Raw genomic sequence first — 22,166 nt, forward strand, 5'->3', positions numbered from 1 at the left:
TCCCAGGCAGCATGCATTCGTAAATTGCATGAGAAAAATATGTGCAATTTACGAATGGCCTTTCATATAAAAAAACGTTGAAATTGAACGTAAAAATATCATAAAAAGTGCCCAGTGGCAATTACTAGATATTTACGTACATTTTGACGTTGTACTATATGTAACTTTTATGTAAAATTTAGGTATATTTACGCGAGAGGCTGCTGTTCATTTGCAACTTTTACGTATAATATACGTAAATTTCACGGATTTACGTATATTTTTAGTAAAAATTTACGTATATTTATTGCATATAAGTAAATCTCAATTTTTTGCTTCACATATGCGTATATATTTAGTAACAATTTACGTAAATCTCCCCAATTTTTTACTGTATATAAACGTATATATTAGGTAGAAATTAAGGTAGATATTCCCCGTATTTTACGGTACAAAAATGTATATATTTGATAGAAATTAACGTAGATATTTCCCGTATTTTACGGTACAAAAACGTATTTATTTGATAGTAATTGACCTAAATCTTCCCTAAGTTTTTTCTTTGCATATGCGAATGACTGGTAAAAATTTCATCCAATGTCTTCTCCACTTTACTGTGTATAAATGCACATTTTTTGGTAAAAAATTTGCATAAATCTCCAATTACCTTTTTACTGCATTTTTTTGTAAAATGTACGTATTTTAATCTCATATTTTTTATAAAAATCTATGCAAAAACTTTCTGCATGCTATGTTTAAAAGGTAAAATATCATTTTTATATCAAACTCTTAAATATCTGCCTTTTAGTTATGTACAGCAATACGGAGTATATATAACTGGAAAATTTAAATGCACTAGTAAATGGGGGAAAAAAAAAAAAAAAATTCTATTCAAAATTACGCAAGACTTAAAGGCTGAAAATCACTTTTAATATTTCATTTCAAAATGACTACAAGATATGCAATAAATTTCATAAACATTAATTCTATGCTTTAAATCAATTAATGCTATCATTTATTTACATTTTTGTTTACTAAATTCATTTCATAAATTTAAATTTAGTAAACAACAACTGTAGCAAACAGTTGTTTACTAAATTCATTTTTGCTAAATAACACTTTAAATAAATTATTTGCTTTTCCGAAGGACATTATCTTATGCCATGTAAATGAATGATAGCTTTGATTTAAAACATAGAATTCAGCTTTACAAAATTTATTGCATATTTTGTAGTCACTTTGAAATGAAATATTAAAAGTGATTTTCAGCCTTTAAGTGTTACGTAATTTTTGAATAGAAATTAATTTTTTTGCATTTAAATTTTCCAATTATCTATATTCCATATTGCTGTACATACCTAAAAGGTGGATATGTAAAAATTTGATGTCAAATTAACATTTTATCTTTTAATCATAATATGCAGAACATTTTTGCATAGATTTATATAAAAAATAGGAGATTAAAATAAGCACATTTTACGAAAAATGCAGTAAAAGGGTAATTGGAGATTTATGCAAATTTTTTACCAAAAATGTGCACACAAATATATACATATTTATTTATTAAAATTTAGTTTATCCCAAACATGTTAAAGAAAATATTAATTTGCATGCAAGTTAATCGAGTAACTTCTGTTTTACTTACACACATAATTATGATATGTAAAAATTTTACATTTATCAGTCAATCTTGCAATGTATTGTAATCTATTATTGTTTTCTTTCTCAGTTTAAAATCTTATAAATATAATAGATCAGTACTAAAATTTCACCTCTACAAAAGAAATGCTTTATCGAGGCATTTTTCAAAAGTTCCCTTTTACAATGGAACTATTAATTTCATAAATAAGTTCATAAAATTATGCAAATTCAAAATTACCTAAATATGTTCTTTATTTTATCTTATATACCAGATAAAATTTTAAAAAGTTAATTTGTTTAGGAATATTGAAGTTTTTAAATATTTATGTCATGCGACTTTTTCTATGACATCATTATAAATGTACATGTTGATGTGGACATACCAATTATTTTTTTCATCACATAGCTGCATGGTATTAAATGATTTAAAAGGAGGCAACTGGTCAAAAGAAACCAATTAGAAGTTGGCTAATTTTTTATTAATTTGTTGTCAAATGCTGTGCATTTTAGATTACGCTCATATGATGACAATGAGTTATTTAAATTATAAAATTAATATGAACATATCCCATATAAATTAACAAGTATCAAGTTGTTTGAAGTATTATGAACTGTAATACTTGCAAAAGAAATACACATGAAATTAATTTAAGAATTAGGTTTATTTTACAGGTATTCGAAAACTGCAATTACTGTTAAACAATAAAAACTAACATTAAATCTGAAGAGCATAATTTTTTCAATAATAAAATTCAACATAGATTTAATTCAGCTTCGCCATATTTGTTCTATATTTCGCTGTCTTTAATATCCTGCTCGATTTTTGTAAAAGTGAATTCTTTGTCACCCAATGTTTTGAGAACAGCTCCTGAACAAGAAAAAGAAAAATTTGTAATAATTTCACACTTCAGATGTTTTCAGTTTTTAAATATAGTTGAAGTATTAAAAGATGCATATAAAATGCACTGAGTATTTCATATTTAAAAATTTACATTTCAGTAATTAAAAATTTAAGTTCATACTATCGCACAGTAAACTTCAATTATATACCTTATACAATGCCTATAACTTCAAGTAAAAAATACCTAAAGATTTGTTTAGAACTGCAAGGTTAAGAAAGTCTTTAATGGCTATATTTGTATTTAACTCATTGACTGGCAATCACGCACCAGCGCGTGATGTTTTGTTATTAGGAAGGAGCCAATCATGTTCCAACGCGTGATGTGGAGTGATGTCTCAGCAGCCAGTAACGCGCTGGCGCGGGAAAATCCTGTACTTGTTATTCATTCTCCAGTTCATTTGGCATTGCATGCAGGGCATTTCTTCTCATATTGACATGGAGTGAAAATTACAAATCGAATAGAAACCACGTATAAATAATCGTGGTTTTAAAATTATTGTTTTATTTTTTATTAAAAAAATAATCTTTTAGTATGAGTTAGAGAGATGATAGTGCAGGGCCTTTGCATCCGAGAAAAAGAAAAGTTCAGTATAAAAAGTCTCTTACGGATGATGAAATAGCAAATCTGTTGGCTGAGCTGTCGGATGAGCACCCGAGCGATTTTAGTTATGACAGTGACGAAGAATTCGTTCCTCCGACTAGTACCCATGATATTTCAGATTCTGATGATGATGAAGAACGAATCGTGCAAGAGTCTGCATGTCAGCAGGATGATTCAACTATGGCAGAAAACGTTATTTGGGAAAACGATTCAACATCAATGAAAAAATTTCCTTTCATAAAATCCGAGTGTTTGCTCCAACCTGTTTCAGGTAACAATCCTATAGATTTCTTTCGTCATTTTTTGACTGATGGTATCTTGGAAGAAATAGTTGCTGAAACTAATGATTAAGCTCATAAAGTACTTTTTCGCAAGAAAAAAAGAAACATTCTCGCATCAATGCTTGGAAGAGCACCACAAAAGAGGAACCCTTGGTATTTGTGGGATTGATCATACATATGGGAACTATACGAATCAACCGTATACAAGATTACTGGAAAACAGATTCACTGTTTGGTTTACTTGCATTTTCAGAAAATATGAGCAGGAATCGGTTTTTGTTGTTACTGAGGGCATTGCACTTCGCAAAAAACCCAGATCAGAATACAGAGCTTCCAAAGGATCGACTGTATAAAGTAAGAGATATGGTGAATTTGTTCAACGCGCCAGTATCTGAAATATATTACCCAGGGCGTGAGATTAGTTTAGATGAATCGATGGTATTGTGGCGTGGACGGCTTATGTTCAGACAGTATATACCAAATAAACGTCACAAATATGGTATCAAGTTGTACATGATCGCAACTCCTGATCGTATAGTTCTGAAATTTATGATATATACAGGCATATTGGATGATTCTGGTGGAAAAGAACATGCAAAAAAAGTAGCTATGAATTTACTCTAGGGAATGCTGGATGTAGGACATAGCATATTTATGGACAATTATTATAACAGCTATGAACTGACAAAATGTCTTGCTGATAGGAAAACTCATTGCACTGGGACAATCAGAAAAAACAGAAAAACATTTCCGAAAGAGGTAAAGAAAAAAAGAAAAACTGAAGAAAGGGCAAACTGTAGCAAAGTATGCTAATGGTGTGATGATTGCAAAGTGGCAGGATAAGAGAGACGTCACTTACATTTCCAATGAATACAGTCAAAAGTCGTTAATTCGGACACCCATAATCCGGACCTCAAAGCTAAAATCTTTCTGCGCATGCGCCGCATAGACGCATGCGCATAGCCATTTTACGCGTGTGCGCAAGACATTTATTGTTGGAAAATATAGCTTATTTTTAAATTTTTTTTGCATCATCTCTCCTCCTTGAAATGTTTATTTAGTTTAGTTTTTATTTTAATATAACATAGTAGTTACTTCTACTTCTTTTTCTTGCTGCCACTGTTTGCATTGAAAACGGACTGTCTCAACCTAATTGAGATGCAAAAACGAAACAATGTTACGTCATCTGAAAAGCCGATTCGTGCCGATAGCTGATTGGTTGCCGTGAGATGACGTCATTCCTACTTCTGCTATAAGTATCTCGCATCGCTCTGGCTCAGCCATTCTAGTTCCTGGTTTACCGGCTGGTGTGTGAGCGGTTTCCAGCCCCTTCCAAAGGATGCCTGCAGTCCGGTGAAAGGATGCCTTGATTCCGGTTTACAAGATAATGGTTCCAGAGTGAAGTTCTTCAGTTCCGGGGGCTGTCCTGTGAGTGACTACCGTAGGCAGCGTCCATGTTTCTTCAAGGAGGGTGGAATTAAGTGCAAATGGCGTTAGGCTGGTTTTAAGTGGTTTCACATTTAAATTTTTCAGGTGTTTTCTTGACCATTGATTATGGACTTATGGAATGGGTAGCCTGCTTTATTTTTAGGTGGCATAGTCACTATTTAGGACCTTTTCATTTTTTTTAAAATTTGTTTGTATAGAATGCCAGTGTTTTGGAGTACAGGTAAAAATATTTGATGAATGATGATTATGTTATGTTTTGCCTAATACTCTAATATTGTTGAAATTTATTTTATGTGTTTTTATTTTTTATTATATTGTTAATAAATTGGTTAAGTTCAAAAATCTTTTATTGTCTTCAATGTCTGCACAACATAACTCAGGGAGCTATCATTGCTACCACTGCTAAATGTTTAATTTCTTTAAACTTTAAACTTTGCTTTAGCATCATTTTGGTTATGGGCCCAGTAGCTCCTGAGTTATTTTTAGTGCAGACTTTTGAAGTTTAAAGTTAATTTAGGACTTAAGAGATTGGGGGGCGGTTTTTGTTAAAATTCAAATATGGCTACTGTTAGTGTGATGCATAATATTGCTAAACTTGATGCATGTAATTATTTTACATGGTCCAAAGATATGAAGTTTGTCTTGAATGAAAAAAATGCATGGCTTTTGGTCAAAGGTGTTGAGAAATGTCCTGATTTAGATGATGTTAAGGGTATTGCAAAAGAAATTATTGCCGACTTTCAAAATAGAAGTCGATTGGCATTATCGTTAATTTATATGAATGTAAGCCCTGAATATAGAAACTTGATATGTGAAATTGATGACCCAGTAGTGGCATGGAATACGCTTGCCAAATATTTCCAGCCAGATTATAGGTCAAGACATATGTCCCTGTTTTCAGAGTTCTTAAATTGCAAAATCAAGCCAAATGAAAGTATTATTTTCTTTTCTTCTAGATTAAAACGAGTAACTGAACAGTTAGCTGATATTAATCAGGCTGTAAGAGACTCATATATATGTTTCCAGTTTCTTAGGTTTCTTCCAGATAAATTTGATCAAGTAGTTCAGAATATTTTGAGGTGGCCAGATGAAAAGTTCATTTTTAAAAATGTTGAACTTGAAATTCTAGCAGAGGAAACGCGTCTTAATTTAAGAGAGATGGATAGGGAAAACTCCAATAAGACTATAGAAGTTCAAAGTACTCACTGTGAACCCAAATTTAAGCAGATTAAAGGGCTCAAGTGTTATAAATGTGGCCGTCCAGGTCATATTCAAAAATACTGTAGAATGAGAGGTAATTTTTCCAGATCACCCTCACCTGCTTCTTCTGTTTCCTCAGCTGTATCTAGTAGTAATAAAACATCTTCTAAGTGTAAGAATAAACCCAAGTTGAGTAAAAGTAATAATTCCCATGCACAGTCCCATTTTATAGCTCAAGCCAATGTTAACAATTTGGAAGAAAATGATGATAGTTGGATCTTTGATACGGCTGCATCTCATCATTTTTGTAAAAATCGTGAATTGTTTGATACTTTTTCTCCTGTGAAAAATGAGAATATGCTAGTAGCTATTGATGGGGTAACTTTTCCAATTCATGGGAAGGGTACTGTTAAAATGAAATTTGGGGATATGGTTATTTTGCTTAAAGATGTGTTATATTCACCTGAACTAAGACGAAATTTAATATCTGGACCTAGGGTGGATATCAATGGAGCAAGATTTTATGGTAAAAATGGGCAAATTAAAGTTACTGATGATGAGAATTCAACTTTGTACAAGGCTAAGTTGATAGGAAGTAACTATCATGTGTTCCCGAAAATAATCAAAAAGGGGGGCAAATCTGTAAAATTTGAGGCATTCGCAGTTCAGAATAATAACAGTGAATTATGGCATGGTCGGTTTGGTCATATAAATTATGATACTATTGTCAGGACTAGTAAGAGACATTCAGTTCGAGGTCTTCCTGTGTTAAAGCACTCACCTAATTTGTTTTGTGAACATTGCCAAATCAATAAGCAAAGACGAATCTCCTATAGACCTTTAGAAGGTATTCAAGTAAAGAGACCGCTTGAAAGGGTTTTCTCTGATGTATGGGGACCTATTAACATTCCAGGTAGGAATGGTGAACGTTATTTCGTTTCCTTTATTGACGAATATTCTCGTTATGTGGTAGTGTACCCCATTGCGGAGAAAAGTCAGGTGTTTGAAGTATTTGAAAGGCATATAGCACGTGCAGAAAGATCTTTGAACCTTAAGTTGAAATACTTTAGGACTGACAATGGGCAAGAATATGATAATGATCAATTCAGGTCATATTGTAATAAAAATGGTGTAAAGCACGAAGTTACAGATGTCTATACTCCAGAACAGAATGGAGTTTGTGAGAGATTTAATCAAACAGCTCTAAATAATGTACGTGCAATCTTACATGATAGTGGAATGAGTTCTGAATTTTGGTCAGATGCAATAATGTATTTTGCATATTCATTTAATAGAATTTGTCATAAGGGCCAAGATAGAACCCCATTCGAATTATACACTAAGCGGAAACCATCAGTACGTCATCTTAAGGCATTTGGAACGATTGCCTATGTGGGAATTCCAAAGGCTAAAAGAAATTCTAAACTCGATCCCAAGGCAACAAAGAGCCGATTGATTGGGTACAGTGTACGAACAAAAGGGTACAAGATTTGGTTGGAAAATGAGCAAAAGGTAGTAGAAACCCTAAATGCTACTTTTAAAGAGTCGATTGGAATGCAGAAAAGTGGCAGTGGAGCTGCACTGGGCACCCTACCTGATTTGGAATCTGAAGAAAGGGTAGAGTTCCAATCTACTGACACTCCAGTTGGCTATTTTCCTGAAATAGAGGAAAGAACCGATACCAATGTACCTTCTTCTACAATTGGCACTGACACTCAATCTACATTGAGACAAGTAACTTGGCTTCGTAAACCTGTTCCAAGGCCAGACGGCACTCGTACGGATGTGTATTATTTTGAGAGGGGGTGTAATCAAAGACTACGATCACCAAATGATGTAGAAAGGTATTGCACTGAACATAATATTCAGTATGATCCTACCTTGTTTGATTTCAAGGGAAGCAATACTTATAGTGGTGAAATCGACCCAACTGGTACTCCTTCAGCGTCGTATACCCGAGATAGCTGACTAGATGTTTCAATTCCAAACACTTATAACCAGGCAATGAAATCCACAGAAAAGATTAAATGGATAGAGGCAATGGAAGAGGAAATGGCCAACATGCGAAAGCATAAGGTATGGCATCTGGTTCCACTTCCTAAAGACAAGACTCCACTAGGTTGCAGGTGGATTTTTAACATTAAACGTGACGAATTTGGAAACATTGTTCGTTTTAAAGCTCGTTTAGTGGCTCAGGGTTATCGGCAAATTAAATACGATACCTATGATGAAACCTACTCTCCTGTAGTCAACTTTTCAGTAATAAGGCTCTTTTTCTCCCTTTTAGTTGCACACCTAGGATGGGCAAATATACAATGTGACGTGAAAAGTGCCTATCTCTACGCTCCTTTATCAGAGGAAATTTACATGTCCCAACCACAGGGTTTTGTAGAGCGAGATAAAGAAACTTTTGTGTGTCGATTAGATAGAGCCTTGTATGGTTTACATCAGAGTGGCCGATTATTGTACTACGAGTTGGATAGAACACTATGTAACCTAGGGTTCATCAAGTTTGAGTGGTGTAATTGTGTCTATCGTTTTAAAGATTTTGTCATTCTGTTGGTTTATGTTGATGATATAGTTGTGTTTGGGAAAAGTGAAGTTCAGGCCAAAAGGATATTAAAAGTCCTGATCACATTTTGATTTGAAAATTTTAGGTAAAACAAGAAAGCTTCTGGGTGTGGAATTTGAATATGAGAAAAATAGTGTTTTAATTCATCAGCAATTATATATAGAAGACATAGTTAATCGATTTAAGTCTTTTAAAATACAAATTACTTCCCTTACTAAAGGTGTGAAATACTCAAAGTCTCAAAGTTCCAGTACACAAGAAGAAATGACTGAAATGATGAATTATCCTTATAGAAATGTTTTGGGATATCTATCGTTTCTTTGCAATCGTACTCGTCCGGATATAGCTTATGCTGTTAATATATTTTCTCAGTTCCAAAGCAATCCTGGTAAGTTTCACTGGGAAGGATTACTTAAACTTTTAGGGTACGTTTCCAATACCAGACAGCACAAACTCAAGCTGGTATGCAAGGAACTGAAGCTCAATATATATTCAGATTCAGATTTTGCTTCAAGCAGGGATGATATGGTGTCTATTGGTGGACAAATAGCTTTGTTGGGAGAATCACCTGTATCTTGGCGTACGTTTAAAGAAAGGGGAGTGAGTTTATCTACTATGGAGGCTGAATTTATCTCCATGACTGAATCAGCAAAAGAATTAGTTTGGTTTAAAAACATTTTGGATGAATGCATTCAGTTTAAAATTGCAAGTAACTATGTTTCGAGGCCAATATTGTTTGCTGATAACATGGCTGCTATATGTTTTACAAAATCACCCATTGAAAACTCAAGGACAAAACATATAGATGTGAAACTATTTTTCATTCGTGATCTATTGAACAGGGAAATTTTTGATTTAAAATATGTTCCAAGTAAAGATAATCTGGCTGATCCCATGACAAAACCGCTGACTAAGTATAATCTGGTAAAATTTTGTGGAACAATTTTCTTATGAAATTTGTTTTTGTGTGTATTTAAATTAAGAGTTTTGTTAATTTGAAAAATATGTTATAAGTCATATATGATGGATATTAGGTAAATGTAAAATTGTATAGTGTAGAATGTTGTATGAGTGACCAGGGCCCTGGGTAAATGTATTGAGCGTATGATCATATATATGACTTTGTATTGTTTTGTAACATGTTGGACTTTCTTGCTACGGTAAAATTTTTGAATAATGGGATAAGATTTTCCCAAAGAAAAATGTTCTTAAAAATTTCTGAATGAAATTGTGATATTTATTTATTCTTGTTTTGAATTTTTGTAAAGATACTGGCATTCGGTTTTTATTTCAGGTCGGAGATGATGATGTGGGGGGCATTTGTTGGAAAATATAGCTTATTTTTAAATTTTTTTTTGCATCATCTCTCCTCCTTGAAATGTTTATTTAGTTTAGTTTTTATTTTAATATAACATAGTAGTTACTTCTACTTCTTTTTCTTGCTGCCACTGTTTGCATTGAAAACGGACTGTCTCAACCTAATTGAGATGCAAAAATGAAACAATGTTACGTCATCTGAAAAGCCGATTCGTGCCGATAGCTGATTGGTTGCCGTGAGATGACGTCATTCCTACTTCTGCTATAAGTATCTCGCATCGCTCTGGCTCAGCCATTCTAGTTCCTGGTTTACCGGCTGGTGTGTGAGCGGTTTCCAGCCCCTTCCAAAGGATGCCTGCAGTCTGGTGAAAGGATGCCTTGATTCCGGTTTACAAGATAATGGTTCCAGAGTGAAGTTCTTCAGTTCCGGGGGCTGTCCTGTGAGTGACTACCGTAGGCAGCGTCCATGTTTCTTCAAGGAGGGTGGAATTAAGTGCAAACGGCGTTAGGCTGGTTTTAAGTGGTTTCACATTAAAATTTTTCAGGTGTTTTCTTGACCATTGATTATGGACTTATGGAATGGGTAGCCTGCTTTAATTTTAGGCGGCATAGTCACTATTTAGGACCTTTTCATTTTTTTTTGAAATTTGTTTGTATAGAATGCCAGTGTTTTGGAGTACAGGTAAAAATATTTGATGAATGATGATTATGTTATGTTTTGCCTAATACTCTAATATTGTTGAAATTTATTTTATGTGTTTTTATTTTTTATTATATTGTTAATAAATTGGTTAAGTTCAAAAATCTTTTATTGTCTTCAATGTCTGCACAACATAACTCAGGGAGCTATCATTGCTACCACTGCTAAATGTTTAATTTCTTTAAACTTTAAACTTTGCTTTAGCATCATTTATGACTGCGCAAATGCGTCTGCTCAAGCGCAGAATACGTTTTCGCATGCACGTTTAATGTATAACGGACGGTATAAGCTAAAATTATCTAATTATCTATTTCAGTTAATGTTGATGATTGTGTTGTTCTTTAATCTTCGAATTGAATCCGGCTTATTATATTTTGCAGACTGTAAGAGCAATTTTATAAAAGTAAGCTTGAACTTTCGATTATGTCAAATCGAATTTCCGATGCTGGAGCTCCCAAAGGATCTAGAAAACGAAAGAATGTTTCGATGTCCATCAAACAAAAAACGAATTGCTACAAAAAATGGATAAAGGCATATCCTTTGTTTATCTAACCGTTTCGAAATCTGTTTATCAATTTCACGCTGCTCTGCGCGGGGGGGGGGGGGGGACGTCGCGGCATGCAATGAACTGGAAGATGATCTGTCAGCACTATCGTTATCTTCAGAGCAGATGTTTTTATTTTATTTGGCTTATAATTCCTTACTAAATGTAGTATTTAATCTCGATGTACTCCGTCTTTGATATGATTTAAATCGAATTCCTCGTCATTATAAATATCACGAATACAAATCGAATAGTTTTCTGGTTGCAATTTTCTAATTTCGGCTAAGCGTAAGGTATGCTTTACGCATGAGCGCATTGAAAGAAATGTTTAATAAAGTAAACAAATAAATATTAGGCTTCTTTTTTTGTAAATTTTGATACCCTTTAGATCATAATTGCTCATTATTTTATAAATTACGGTTTCATATTTTTAATTTTATAATTTCTGCATGCCATCTTACCAGATTTAAACTGATGATCTATAATCCGGAATCGCCGAAGTCCTGACGAGTCCGGATTAAAGACTTTTGACTGTATAAAAATGATATGGTGGAAATAACAAACAAAAAGGTGAAATTAAATCAAAACCTCTACCTGTAATTCAATATAATAAATTTATGGCCGGTATTGATAAGCAAGATCAAATGCTTGTTTATTGTCCTTGTGAGAGAAAAACAATTGGGTGGCCCATGAAAATATTTGTGCATATTTTGCAAATAATGATGAACAATTCCCACTTTATCTATAATAAGTATTTCAATGAAAATACATCACTGTATGACTACCATTTATCTGTGATACGAAGTTTACTAAAACAGCCATCTGTTCTTCGTGCTCCTGTGTGTGATCAGTCTGAATCTGAACATGTGCTGAGTACACGGGAAGAAAAAAAAGAAGGAAAAATTCTAAGAAAGCAATGCAAAAGTTGCTATTTCCAAGGGAAACGTAAAGATACAATATATGTTTGCAAATTTTGTGAAGGATCTCCCGGGTACTGCTTAGATTGTTTAAAGATAATACACAGATAACATTCTAGATGTATCTGTATAACGTCTTTGTAAGTTTCTTGTTATAAATTCCTTTGTAATATGTATAACTGTCTGTAATACATATTGATATAAAAATAATGCGTAATGTCACTTATTTTTTGCATTCCACGCGCCAGCGCGTAATGTGGCATTTCAGGAAAATTTTGACATGTAGTGCCAATCATGCACTGGCACGTAATTAAAAAATTCTTTAATAAAAGGCTTAAATAATACTTATTGATCACATAATTATCTTTTATTAATATTTTTAAATCATATTTCTTATAATAAGTATGTTGGCATCTGGATACAATTTACATCCATATGGGTGGCAATAACTATCAATCTAACTCTAGTAACTGGTAGTCAATGTGTTAAGTACACAAGAAAAAACTTAATTTTCTATTAATTATATTGCATTAGCCTTTCCAATTTTACTCCTACATGTAGTAAAGAATATTTACTTTCTTACAGATAACTTTTCTTAAATAAAGAGTAAGCAGAAAACTAATCACAACACTACATACATATAACAGAATACTTCATAAACATATACATGTCATTAACATACGTATATGCATTAACAGGCTATTTTACACATTTCAATAAACCAGAAACCAATACACAATCAAAAGTATTACCAGTAAATTCCTCCAGAATCAGAATACAAATCTTTAATTATGATAACAATGTCATCTCAGTTTGCAATATAAAATATTTTAAGTTATATTAATTTTAAGTTATATTAATATTTTAAGTTAATATTTGCTTAGAATGCACATGAATGTAGATTCATATGCATTCTAAGCAAACAGAGAGCTGAATAACAATAAAATTATAAATACCATAAAAAAGTTAAAAGCCACGTAGAATGATAGCAAGACTAAATGAAGTCTTCCTTCAAAAATTAATTTAAATTCAAAAATTTGCCTTCCTATTTAACATCTCAAAATAGGGTTACTGCTTTCACTAACTAAATTTCCTGTCTTGGCAAAATAAAAGTTGTCACTTCTGTTGCAGGAAATATTTTCTGCAAACTTTGTATGCAAATAATCCAGTGAAAAAAAATTTAATTATGGCTTGAATATTTTCTTTATTAAATAAATGAAAAATTCCCACGTAATATTAATTTATGATCCATATGAAGCTTTTTACCTCTACTATATCATGCAGCTATTTTAAAATATATACTCTCATATAAAAGCCACAGAATTTTTTTACCACTATTAATATGGTATAAATCATTAATAAATCTTCTAAAAACAGCCAAAAAATTTCTGAATTAGATACCCAAAACATAATTCTACGTAACTGTTAATGTATGCATTTGCTTGCACATACTTAAAATGAATTATACACACAAAAACTTAACATATTAACTTTAATAAATTCTTAATTAGCACGATGTCTCAATTAAGGTAAAATATGAAAGAAATCTACCTGATGGAAAAGTTGTAAAAGATATATTTAAAAACAGCTAATACTGTTTACCTTACACATGGTGGAAATTGAGTAAACTGTATGCAGCTGGATTATTTATTAAGAATAGAAGTTAGATCAAAGTACCAGTTCTGGAAGGCTTTAACCATTTGGGTGCAAAGAAGCATCTCAATTTAAAAAAGAATAAAAGCTAATAGAATTTTATAACTTTTACAATCTAGTACAAATATTAGGCACATAAACAACACTAAATGCCATTATTTACTTGCATATTTTCCTTCTTTGTGTACTTTACTCCTTAATTTTTCAGGATATGATTTAGAAACAGACTTATGGTAAGAATGTATACTGGTAAAAAAAAAAAAATTATTGCTGAAACTGATAAGTCCTTTGAATTATATACTATAGTGCAAAGAGGGATGGAATATGTGACTAAATATAATAAATCAGATTACAATAACATTAAACAACATGAAAAACTGAAAAAAGAAATTTTATTTGAAATTATTTTTTAACTCATGGAAAGACAGACAGTATTTCCAACTTATTAAATTTAATTACACCTTACTTTTGTCAAACAAATATTGGTACTTTTCTGTTTTGTCGGTGCAAGCGATAAAGTCGGCCCAAATGGTACAACTGATGCCAAACGGAATATCCTCGCTGGTAACCTTTTACGTTTCATTTTAAAAACAAGTCTCAGCTATTTCTATCAGTTTGAATGTTTTTTTCAATACTGGGATACAATTACATAGAATTTTTGCCAGATAGTTCAACTTTATGTCCTAAGGCCATTCGCGGTAATTAAATTAGTTAGGATGCAATCACATGCTCACTTGAAAATATAGAAAAGGCAAAATCAAGTTTTAAATTCATCAATTCTAATGAGAATGCACTAGCGAAGTAAAGCACTGTGGTTTTACATAATTTCTGAGTAAGCTATTCATACGAAATGAAATAATTTTTGCATTTAAACTTGTATTCCAAATTAAGATTTAACTTTAAATTAATGTAGATAATTACTGAGAGAATAAAGGTCAGTTTACACCTTTCAGAGCGGCTCGGAGCGAGTAGCTCGTTATGATTACTTTGAAAATGTAAACGTTCACTTCGACGGAGTAGAAACTTAGGGAAGATGACTCAGCGTTTTCGTTTCTACTTTGAACCTGTTGAAAAATTTATCCGGGCAGTTACTCCGAGCAGCGTTCGCAGGGATGCCGTGACAGTGAGTTTTATAATGCCGAGATTAAGCGATAGCCAAACCATGGCACTTTTTAATGCATATACATCTTATGAAGTGTTTTAGGGAACACTTCACTGCTTCATTAAGATGTTGCATACTTCTATAATTATGTGAGCTTATATTCATTTTTCTACTAGCATCCGTACATGAGGATGAAATAAATATATGATATTATAAACTATAAAAATAAAAATGGAATTATGAAAAAATATTTAGATCTGTTTTATTGGGGATATTGAAATTTCTTGCTTTGTATAAAAACATTCTGGGCTATAATTCATTACAATTCAGCTTGGATGTGTGAGTGTACTGAAGGTGTATTAAGGTTTATACAAATTATGATAGATGAATTCTAATCTTCTTAAACTATCCGTTTTAGCATTTTAAAAGTAAAGTATAATCACTATATTTAACCATTATTAATTTTGTTGATATCACTTTGTGTGTTGTCCAGAAACAAAATTTCAGTAGGATCCAAAAGTAAGAATTTGCGATAACTATCTTCCTGTTGGAACTATGTCATAATATATATATTCTTTTACCTGTGGTAATATATGTAATGTGGCCAAGTTTTTTGCTACTTCTTATTTATTTAAGATTTTCTGAATAATTAGGTAGATATTATACAGTTTACTTCTGCCGTGTTAATGGTAGCTTTGAATTCCATGTGTTAATTTTGCATTCTTCTCTAGAAATAACACAGTTCCAGTCAGAACTGTGCATAATTACTTACATGCACAGAGAGCTACTGATTCTGTGGATTCTGGATGAATAAATATATTCTTTCTATTAATAAATAATAAAACACATTATTACTTTTACATTATTTTGTAAATGATTAATTAGGTGTAAATAAACAGTTGTATATAGTAGAAAACTTTGTTAATTTGAATTTTAATAACTGCAGTTGACTAAATAACTTCTCTCAAACTGAGTTTCTTTTAAATTCTTGTATCTGATATGCAATAACGTTTTTGTAACTTTGGACATTCTCGTCCGAAATTCATTTAATAGTTCATTTGATAATCCTAATTCATCGCGGCAAGCTACCCAGTGACGTACCCATTTCCTTTTCTTTTTCTTATTTTTTTTCCCCTCTCAAGAGCAGAAATTAATTCATTTGAAACTGCTTCCTAGACTTCAAGCACTGCAGCCAAAGAACATCTATGTATGTTCAATGCATATTCTTTCCTGCAGCTGCCACATTGGTATCCATTTTGTAAAAAAAGGGAGGCGAGTTGTCAGTCCAGTCTGATTGGTGTAAACAATCTATCACTGTACAGGTCCGTTCACTCGGTTCGAAACACCCGGACAAGCGGCTCGCTACGAGCTGCTCTGACAGATGTAAACTGGCCTTTAGCATAGATAGAGAGTATTAGTGTGGCATAGCTAAGATAGAGAGTATTAGTCCCACACTAGGGACTCTAACATTTGGTGGAAACAGTTTGAAAACTGAAACAGATATGTATAGTGAACCAACGCAAAACGAAAACAATAGTCCTTTAGGGACAAAGCCCCTTTGGACTAATAATAAATTAACAGCTTTTAGCTATTTTTCTTCCCTTAAAAAATAGACATACAGAATATTTTTAGAAAATAACAGTACTTTAAGCATGCATTTTCCACATATTTAACACAATATTCATTCTAGATCTGTTACAACACTGGCAAAGGTACTCCTCTGTTATTAGGACGGGATTCAGCAATGTACAATGAAACCTCGAGATACGAGGGAAATATGAGCAAAATACGAACATTGACTCGAGTAACGAGCAATGAGCCAGGCTGTTGGTATGGGTGGCGCCATTTCCCTATCCGGCTCAACTGAGGGAACAATAGCTTTGATTTAAAACATAGAATTCAGCTTTACAAAATTTATTGCATATTTTGTAGTCACTTTGAAATGAAATATTAAAAGTGATTTTCAGCCTTTAAGTGTTACGTAATTTTTGAATAGAAATTAATTTTTTTGCATTTAAATTTTCCAATTATCTATATTCCGTATTGCTGTACATACCTAAAAGGTGGATATGTAAAAATTTGATATCAAATTAACATTTTATCTTTTAATCATAATATGCAGAACATTTTTGCATAGATTTATATAAAATATATGAGATTAAAATAAGCACATTTTACGAAAAATGCAGTAAAAAGGTAATTGGAGATTTATGCAAATTTTTTACCAAAAATGTGCACTTGTACACAGTAAAGAGGAGAAGACATCGAACCAAATTTTTACCAAAGTCATTCGCATATGCAAAGAAAACATAGGGAAGACTTAGATCAATTATTATCAAATATATAAGTTTTGGTACCGTAAAATACGTGGAATATCTACGTGAATTTCTATCTAAAGTACAATATAGTTAATTACCAAATTCAGTAAACGACTGTAGCGCAAAAGAAAACATCATACATTTAGGTTATTTAAATGAGTGTGCTAAATTTTAAAATTGTTAAATATGGACCAGGAGGGATATTGTAGAAAACCAGGCGGGTTAACTTCTATCTGGATACAAACCCTTTATTAACGCTTTGAAATTTACACTGTGTCAACTCGACTCTAACAAACTTCGCCTCTACTTGGCCGGTATCTGAAAAGCAGTTAATTTAAAATCCAAAGTTGAAATGTTTAACTAGTGCTAAACTAACCTACAGGGCTAAACGAGGTACCGAACTTTGATCCCCTTCTCTATAACTAGCGGCAGAAGATAAATGCATTTAAGCCACTTAAACCAGCAATCAGCAATTGTACGTATGGCAGAGGCTGCTGCTCGAGCCCAATTCTCTAACTTCCCTTCTAAAACCTCAATATTTAAACTTTCCTCCTCAAAGTAGAATTTGTATTCTCGTCACGTGCGCTACCAAATTTAACTATTCTGGCCTGACAGTTTAGGAGAATGAATGCTTATAGTTCAGACTTATATTATAGTCTGAACTAAAATTTAAATTATTAGTTAAAATAAATATAAATCCCTACAACGTAAAATCCAAATTATCCTTTTCAAGAATTTACAGACAGAATAAATATTTAAAAAAATACAGTTTATGATGTCTTGAAGAAGATTAAGTATGTAATCTGCTATAATGCACAAGTATCCCATAAAAGAGCATAAATGACATAATATACTTGCTTGAGTTTTTGCATGTTATTCGTAGTTGAAATAAAAATAAAGGAGCTTTTTTTTTAAATTGCTAATTATGGAGGGTGAGAAATGGATACTGAACAATGTTATAAGAAAAAAGAAATAATTTTTTAAGGAAAAAAAAAAAAAAAAAAACTTTGGTAGCATTAAGAATGGTGCTGTGTCCTACAAAAGTAATGTTTTGTGTATGGTGGGACTACAAAGGAATGGAATATTATAAAATGTTGCCATCAAATTTGGAAATGTAACGTTCGCTAATGACAGTTTTAAATGCAGAAATTGAAGAAAAGTATCAAACTGACCAATGTTCGAGTTGTATTCCATCATGAAAGTCTATGAATGTCTCCCTTCCACTATATTCACTGGAACTTGCCCTCTTGGATTTTGATCTCTTCAAGTCACTTCAAAATTCTGTGAAGGGCATTGATTTAATTTCTTTGGAGACTCAAATAATACGTTGATAACTTTGAATAAAACTAATGACTTTTTTAAAAAAAATAATTTTACATCTGCCTGAAAGATGCTCATTCATAGAATCAAATTATGCTTATGTGATTCAGTGAAAGTTTTATATGTTTTTGTACTGCTTCAGTTGTATTTATCATAAAACTAACTAAATAACTTTTCGGATATTATTTATTGATAAATAAAACTTAGAAACTGCAGAAATTTTAAATAGAAAACTATAGAAATTTTAAATATTTTGATATTTATTTGAATTCAGAGCATTTGACCTAAACTGCACTATTCATTATAGATATCTATGGTTTGCTGCTATTCTTGAAATATGACCCTTATGATAGCAGACAATGGTTTCATGAACTCCTCTGGAAACCTTTGGTTAATGGAAATATTGATCCTATGGTTTCTGTGTTGAACCAGGTAATGTGGCGAACTTCAAAGAAAAATGTCATTGAACAGGTAAGTAAAACGTAAAATGACTCCATTATTATCGAAAATTAATATTTAGATCTTTTAAGATTCAATTTATATATGGAAATTCATTTAGGTGTGCCAAATTTAACAATACTAGAAAGCATTTTATTACATTTATAACTTATAGCCTTAAAGATTAGTTTTGTGTTTACAATGTTTCTGTACAAGGGATGCGATTTTTTGATTGTATAACGTGAATGGGAAGTTCAATCTAGGTTAGAGTCTAGAAGAATGGCCTGGCGATATGGAGCTTTTTGTGGCTTTCCGCTTGTGTAACGTGAATATGATCCAGTTTCACTTAGCAAGCCATTGACGAAAACATTCTTTCCCTGATGACTGCCGTCGTGTGCTTTGCCATATCCAAATACTCTAACCTGATAACTCACTAGCGACATTTTAAACTGAGGCCTTCGATGAAATTTTGTTATTATTTTTTATTTTCTAAAAACTGAGTAATTAAAAAGAATTTTTAATATGTTTTATGTCACGTCTTTTAATTTCCCACACTTTCGTTTGTTTGGGAATTTTAAACACCTCTATGTGTTTCAGTCCTTTTGCTTCTGTTTCCCATTCAATTTTACAATATAGTTAAGAAAAACAGTCAAAAATTTGAATCCTTATGAACCCACACTGAATTTTTTGTCAGAATAAAAATACGAAATGGAAAAATTCATATTTGATGCAATATTTTATTATCATTGCAGACGCGATTGAATTTGACAAAGCAAGTCAGAAATTATTTCAGAATTTGGCCTAGTCAAAAAATAAACAGAAAAGTCAAAATAAGCAGTAACATATAAAAATCAAATGAATATTAATCTGGTATTTAACTTTCAATTCTTAGCTACACAGACGGATGATTTAATGGAATTTGGTAAATATACCCCAGGAATGGAGATTTTCTAACGATGTACTTTTTTAGTTTTCCTTTTAGGCAGCTGAAGAGAAAAACAAAAACTTTACTATAGAAATGATATATATATATAACAAATGGATATTTAATAATTGAAAATACTCGATTGATTGAGGAAAAATTGCACACACAAAGTTCATGATTACCATGAATTTACTTGCAACGCTGTTTCAGACCCACCAGCGGCCGAGCGGTAAAGTCGCTGAACACTGGTAGTTCGGTCCGAGGTTCGAATCCCGCGAACGGGCTGGCTGCATGGGCGTTTTCGTGGTTTTCCGCATGTGTAACGTGTATACGAGCCAGTTTCCCTTAGAAAGTCCTCCACGAAGGCATCCCTCCTCTTAGGCAGATAGCCCTCGAGGCTTTGCCATAATCACACACACACACGCTACGCTGTTTCACATCCAAGAAAAGACCTCGCTACTGGCCATATGGATAAGACCACTGAAAACAAGTAGTTCAACTTTAAGATCTTTTAAATCTTAGCGAAATAACTGACTCATGAGACGTGTTTTTTATATGTAAATACAAGCCACTTTCTCTCCGCCGGCAAAGTCATTACTCCATTAAGGAAAATAAGCTTTGAATACTTTGCTCTGTACAGTTAGCCAACCATCCATGAAATAATTGCAATTTCTTTTTCCTAACCACTGAATATTAAATTTAAATATAATGACTTTTTATCCCAAAAATGTAGATTATTGCTTTCAAAACTATTATTAAAGATATAAAATTTAGACTTTCTTTGCATACTTTTTAAAAATTTATTTTATTTGTAATCATTAGTTTTATTTTATATTCATGCATCTAATGCAATAAAATAATTTGCATTTAATCGTTCATCAGAAGTAGCTTAGAACTGATTTAGTTTTTATTTTTAAAAACTCTTAAAAAAAAGAAAGAGAGAGAGAGACTACATTTCACATTTTCAACATAATGTTTTACAAAATTGCATTTTATCATAATGGAATTTCAGACAATGTCAGTAAATCGTGCTGTAATGCCAGTTTAATTAAATGCTCTTATTAAAAATAAAATTTTGTAAATGTAAATGGCTATTTAGAAATATGAATGTGTTGTAAAAGCATGAACCTAGCACACCTGATACCTATAAATTGAATTTATGGGAATATATTTTTTTTTATATTTTAACACAGTTGTATCATAAAACCATTATTAATTGCATTTGAGAAAAAGTTAGCAAAACAACAGCATGGGTTCAGTAAATGGATTTCGAATACAAACAGATACAGGTCCCTCTTCATCTGAAGCAAAGAAATTTGCCAGTGCAGTGGGACGTGTACCTGTTTTTTCTCAAAAGCGACAGAGTTCTTGACCAAATCTAAGCCAAACAGAATGTTGTTGCTTTTCTAATTTTATGTTTTGCTTCGGCGTGTTTCTCTTCTGTTCATGTTTGACTTGATGCTGCCTATTCAATCAAGGTTTTTCGAAGCTTAATAAATAGCATTTATTATTGGCATGCATTTATTCTATTCTGTGATTTTGAATAAAGCATAGCAATTTTTTAACAGCAGTCATTTGATAAAAAAATATAATGGTAAAATATATACACTCATAATTATGATTTATGAAGTATGTTCACCAACTTACAGGGAATGTTAGAAAAGTAGTTTTAATGGCTTGAGTATAGAGATTGCCTGCAGAAGACGGAGAAAAGTTTGTTATCAATATGCGGCTAATTTATTTGACACATGAAGGAAAAGTGCAGCGATACATCTTAAAGCTAACAGGCATACATACCACGGACAGTAAAATCATTTTATTATTGTAATCAAATGTCACATTTAATATATATAATTAATTAAACTCTTTATTCATCTACCTTTTTAAATTGTTATGCTTTGAGTGCACACTCGTCTTTTAATGGATGAATACACCCACAAGTGGACATCCAAAACTCTAAAATGAATGAGATAAAAATCTAAAAATATGCCATTTTATGAATGGTTGATATTTTATTGCAAATTATTGTTCAGTAACTTAAGAAAATATAATTTTTAATGTGATTAAATTTGAACATAGGATTTACATTTTCGGTATTGCGCACTTTTAGAGAGTAGATCGAAAATTACTAAATATCAGAATTTTTCTTTGTGGAAAGCTCAGAAAATTTCTCAAAAGAAGAAAAATGTCAAAAGTTACAGCTTTTGGAACCTCATTCAGAGGAAGGGACAACTTCCCTGACAGGGCGGGAAATTTTTATTACCCTGAGTCAAAATAAAAAAGAATGGGAAAAAAGGAAGAAAAGAAC

At 32.1% G+C, this 22,166-nt stretch overlaps 1 protein-coding gene across 3 annotated transcripts in view; it reads left to right on the plus strand.

The window, feature by feature from the left end:
- The window catches only part of LOC118199219 (E3 ubiquitin-protein ligase SHPRH), a 248,889-nt gene that overhangs the window by 93,916 nt on the left and 132,807 nt on the right, over positions 1 to 22,166 (plus strand). For all 3 annotated transcript variants that reach the window (XM_085809803.1, XM_085809804.1, XM_085809805.1), the window contains exon 10: positions 18,803 to 18,966. In XM_085809803.1, the coding sequence (XP_085665929.1) occupies positions 18,803 to 18,966 (164 nt within the window). The remainder of the gene's footprint in view (positions 1 to 18,802; positions 18,967 to 22,166) is intronic.

Source organism: Stegodyphus dumicola, chromosome X2 (assembly GCF_044657685.1).
Source record: "Stegodyphus dumicola isolate Sdum_Otavi_A_Nest chromosome X2, ASM4465768v1".
Classification (NCBI taxonomy): Eukaryota; Metazoa; Arthropoda; class Arachnida; order Araneae; family Eresidae; genus Stegodyphus; species Stegodyphus dumicola.